General features: G+C 35.7%; 1 protein-coding gene across 1 annotated transcript; it reads right to left on the reverse strand.

Moving 5' to 3' along the window:
• Positions 1-4,025: 4,025 nt before the first annotated feature.
• LOC149258383 (disease resistance protein RPM1-like) lies at positions 4,026-4,568 on the reverse strand. Its single transcript, XM_089414011.1, has one exon. It carries the CDS (start codon positions 4,566-4,568, stop codon positions 4,026-4,028), a length of 543 nt encoding a protein of 180 aa, XP_089270137.1.
• Between the last annotated feature and the right edge of the window lie 544 nt (positions 4,569-5,112).

Raw genomic sequence — 5,112 nt, forward strand, 5'->3', positions numbered from 1 at the left:
CATAGAATTAAGTGTTGAACAACACCTTGCAGAAATGGGGTCGGGACCCATTCAATAGTCAGGTCTCCACTCCAGGCAGTGGATAGAAAAGGGGCCAACCAACTGACTAGGCACAGATAAGATTTGGAATATCGAGGTACATTCAGGCCCCGACAAAGGTTTGACCCCGTCTCGGGGTAGGAGCACCCAAAAAAATTAAAAATTGAGTGGAGTGTGGAGGTTTGTACTTGTGTGGGTGATTTCAAAAGGGACGTGGCATGACATCCTTTTGAAGAAGCTAGGATTTATAGCCCTAGAGTACATGAAATGATCGCCAACACATGATGCTAAGTGGAATTTTGGGGTTTTATCACACAACTCTCGAACGCTTGTGATAATTGTTGTGTACCCCCTTGCGGGTTTTTGCATTAGAACAAAAGGGGGTTAGATAAAATAACTTGGCCATGGAAATATATATGTATATAAAAAGAAAACCTTAAATAAGTGGGGACGTGAACAAGAATTGCTAAAGATAGAGGGCAAAGTTGAAAATCATTTTAGCTTTTTGCAAGGCTATGGTGTAAAAGCAAAGAAGAAGGATTTTGCCCAAAAAAAAAAAAAAAAAAAAAAGAGAAAGGCCAAAACTCACGACTTCTATTGCGTCATAAAACATAGAAAAATAGAATATTTAGTCCTATTGTTATTTAACAAGTTGATACATGACATTTTGGCTATCTCTTTGGTTAAAACTTTGTAATAGTAAATTTCCTTTTTTTCTTTCCTTTTCAAGACTTAGTCATGATTTTCTTCTAGCCAAATGTAATAGAGTATTTATAGTAACATTCCTTATAAAATAAAAGAAATGGATGTAATATAATATCTTTGGGATTCAATTATTATGGCTTAATATGAAACTATTTATGCATAAAAGGATTAAAATAGTTTGTTTGCCAATAAAGTTATCAAAAGTTGATTGGAAGAAAAGAGATTTACAAATATGTGAGAACAATGGACTAATAACTTAGTGAATGAAGAGGGCAAGGAAGGGTAAGCTCATATTATTAAGTTTCCATCATTGAGGGGTATGTGCAAAAGGAATAGTACATGTTTTGTTGTTGAATTTTATAACAAATCCTATATTGTTAGTCCTCATTCATAGTGTCTTTCCTTGAATTCTACACAACTAAATCTTTCTTTGTTTTATCTATCATGGAAGTGAATTTTGTAGATTATGAGGACTATCATGACATCAAAACATACACAAGTTTGTACCAAATGTATACAATAAGACAATAAAGGTATACCTTTCCACTTAAAATGTTGATAAAAACACAAATTATATATCTTAATTATGATAATATTAATAGTAGAGCTATACAATGTTTTTTAGAAAAAGCCAGAGCTCATTGCACCAAAATTCATCATTACTCTAACTTTCGTTGAGATCTCTAATATACTTATACTTATTTATAATTTCCTATTGATAATAGACATTGTTACCATTTCTACTTTTATGTTTACTGTTTTGACTTTTTGTAGATTTTTTGATACCATTGAATAACAATACAATTATTTTTTCAAATATTTTGTGTGAAAATATTTGAAATACTTCTCAGTTCATCATAATAAATATAACTCAGTTCATCGTAATAAATATAAGTATAAACATTACACCTTCCTTTATTAATGGCAACTCTTCCAATAAACTCGTAAAAATCTTTCCAACGAACGAAATGTCCCCATCTCACTGAATTCTATAAGTAATTTCATTTCTTTAACTTACGGGAATTAAAATTAACCAGATACTTCAAACTCTTTGGAATATCAAATCAGGAAGGTCTTCAAACTTAGAACAATTTCACAATTTAAGATGAATCAAATTTGAAATTCACAAAATTTACTTTGCATCTTAATCACGTGAGGGAACCCTAAACGGAACCTACTCAAATTTGACATGTTGAATATGTCATTAGCTAAATTTGTACATCACTGTAAGCTGCAAATTAAGTGTCTCCATCTGGGCCATGCTCCCCATAAGATGGGCCATGCTCCCCATATCCCTTCACTAAGTGTTTCTGGTTGTTTATTACATGTAACTATTTTAGTTGTGTTTAAATATTTAAACTGGTATTGGAAAATAGAAGAGAGAGTAGAGAGCGATTATACATAACATAAATTTTATTTGATTTTATTCATCATATAAAACATTTACATATATAAAAATTTGATCATTGATTCTAACAGTTAACAAATTATGACTAAACATAACTAGATTCCAACTCATAATATAGGAAACTGATACATAACAACTATTCATAATATGGAAGCTTTACTTTCACCAACTTACAATAAAATCTTTTTCATCTCAATTTATCTGATTATACCCACTCATTACTGCATTAACTAGCATCCTAGCCCAAGAGGTAAGTGCGCACAGGTTACTGCAGTAACTTACATCCAAGCACTGCAAAGAGGTAAGTCCTTTTATCTCTCCAGCTGGAGCGGTGGCCGAACAAATAATAGAGTTCTTTGGGGTATTATTTTGTGAAAGGGGCCTGGAATTGATTTTTTTTAATATTTTAGGAGATTCCAAAGTGATGATTATAGATTAGGTATGGAAGAGATTAAATTTTAGATTATTAATGTTCATAAACGAGATACATTGTATAAGATTGTCGATGAATTTTTTTCAAAATTTATCATTTTCATATATCTATAGGGAACAGAATCACATAGCAAATTCTGTGTCCAAAAAATGATGCCACAGGTTGCTCGGGAAGATACATTTCCCTGCATTTTTTAATGGAACTCGCTATGGTTCTGGGAGCATAAATATCACTTAGCTAGTTTGTGTTTTTTTCTAAATTAGGTTACAATGATGTAGTTTCCTTTAAAACTTAGTTTTTTTAAAGAGATTTTCGTCTAGAAAATTAAGACAGAAAATATGTAACTGTATTGGATAAGGGATTGAAAGTAAAATGACATATTTTATGTAAGAAGTTTTTCATGAATAAGAGATTTAGTTTAGATAGCAAAATGATGTTCAGTTTAAAAAAAGAAAATGGGTTTAGAAAAAAGAGGAAGATATTGATTAGCATGTACATGTAAACAACTTTTGTTTGGTTTTTTCTTCAAAACAAATGGTCCTGAAATGCTACAAGGCAATCAATCATTCCAAATCATTGACAGTTACATTCCAGATAACATTGGCATCTCAGCTAGCAATCCTGTGATGCTACATCCATCCACAGCAAGGATTTGGAGGTTTGCAAGAGTTGTGAGAGATGCAGGCAGTCTTTTCATGGCCATCGGCTCAAGATGAGGCAGAACAGAACTTGTTTTAAACCCTCCACATTATCTGGCAATGGCCGTAGAGACGTCTGACTTAAATCAAGAATCTTGAGAGAAATCATACTCCCAATCACCTTTCTTGAAACATCTGTCAATTTGTTTCTCCCCATTCACAATACGCGGATTTCTGGAGGTTCCCTTGATTCTGGAAGAGAGCTCAATCCGAGTGAATTGTTAAAGGATCATCCCTGTAGAGTCAAAACCTTCAAACCCTTACCTGTCCGACAGTAGAAGTTTTCTTCCACCTCACCTCTATGCATGGACATACCTGGTAAAAGAGCACGCGCCCGTCGATGTCTGGGAGGATCGGTTCGATCAAACAACGATCCGCTCGTGTGGGTTTTCGTGCCCACTCTCATTTACCAGCACCTTCTTCTGCAACAAGCCCTTCCCCTATCCACAACCAAATCAAAATCTGCACATAAATAACTTGATCTTCTATGCAAGCAGCAGCTAAGTAGAGAAAGCACAATTGCAGATTGACATGGTACTTGGCGAGTGAGTCGCAACCCCGCCTTAGGCGATCATACAGAGCTTCGTGCTTTTGGCTCTGGACTGCCAACTGCCACTCATGTGCATCCGTAACGCCTGCCATTGACCTTCCTACTAATTTTATTGCAAGAGGAAGCCCTCCACATTTGGCACACGCAACCCTTGCCCTCATCTGGTCGATGTTTCCTGGCAGATTTCCATTATTATATGGAACATGCATGCTGAGCAAACAAATCCCAGCTCTTTTTTTGGATCAAATCTCCCATTGTTATCGTAGAATTCTCTGAAACTCCAATCTCCAGCAGTGCCTTTCTATCCCTCGAAGTCACAATAATTTTGGGGTTGGAGAGATCAGTGGTGAGCAGGGCCACAGCCAATTCCTGTAGCAGTTTTCCACCCTCTCCCCACACGTCATCTAAGAACAGGGCAAACATCTTTGCCTGTATTCTCTGATTCAACCACATTTCTTCATCCTCCCTCTTCATATTTTGAACCAAATCGATTTTTGTTTTCATTACTATTTGGATACAAAATTTATCCCTAAAGATTGTAAAAGAGGGAGGTTGTGGAACAGTGAGCCAAAGCAAGAAGCCATCGCTAAAGAAAAGTCTCACCTTTTGGCTGCTGAGGAGTCTTTTCAGAATAAGAGTTTTGCCAGATCCACCGTTGCCAACAACACCAATGCGGAAGAAAGACTTCACATCTGCATTGATCACCCACATCTGGAGGAAACCGGGATCTGCCATGATATGATTTTCTCACAGCAGTAACATACAGGATCCTTCTTATAACACACAAAAGAAAGAAGAAGAACACAAAAGAAAGAAGAAGATCAGAGATGACTGAATGTATATATTTGAAAATCTCTGGGGGATAACAAGAACTTTTCCCCTAAATTCAATCGATTCTTCAAGCAATACTGAAGGTACGAAAGCCTTAGGACTGTTAGTAAGCAACCATAAATTAGAAAACTAACTCCAAAGCATTCCTAACTTGTAACTTAGGCATACTATTGCAGCCTACTTATAGTGGTACTGATTATTCAATTGTGATGCTCAGATTGCACTGCAGAGCCATGGCCGACTCTCAAAGCTGTCCCATCACAATTGGAATAAAGATGAAAGTCGAAGAATTTTCTTTTCCTCTGGTGCCACCGTTGGAATAAACAAAAGGTAGCATTTTGGTACAGAAATCACCGGTGGAATAAGAATACGTGGAGGAGCTTTGTTTGATGTGACGTGGGAAGAAATGATATATTATGTGTTTTTTTAATGTAAAGAGAAAGATAAG

This window comes from Pinus tabuliformis, chromosome 6 (genome assembly GCF_031772625.1).
Source record: "Pinus tabuliformis cultivar Carrire ecotype Pingquan chromosome 6, CPIR1, whole genome shotgun sequence".
Lineage (NCBI taxonomy): Eukaryota > Viridiplantae > Streptophyta > Pinopsida > Pinales > Pinaceae > Pinus > Pinus tabuliformis.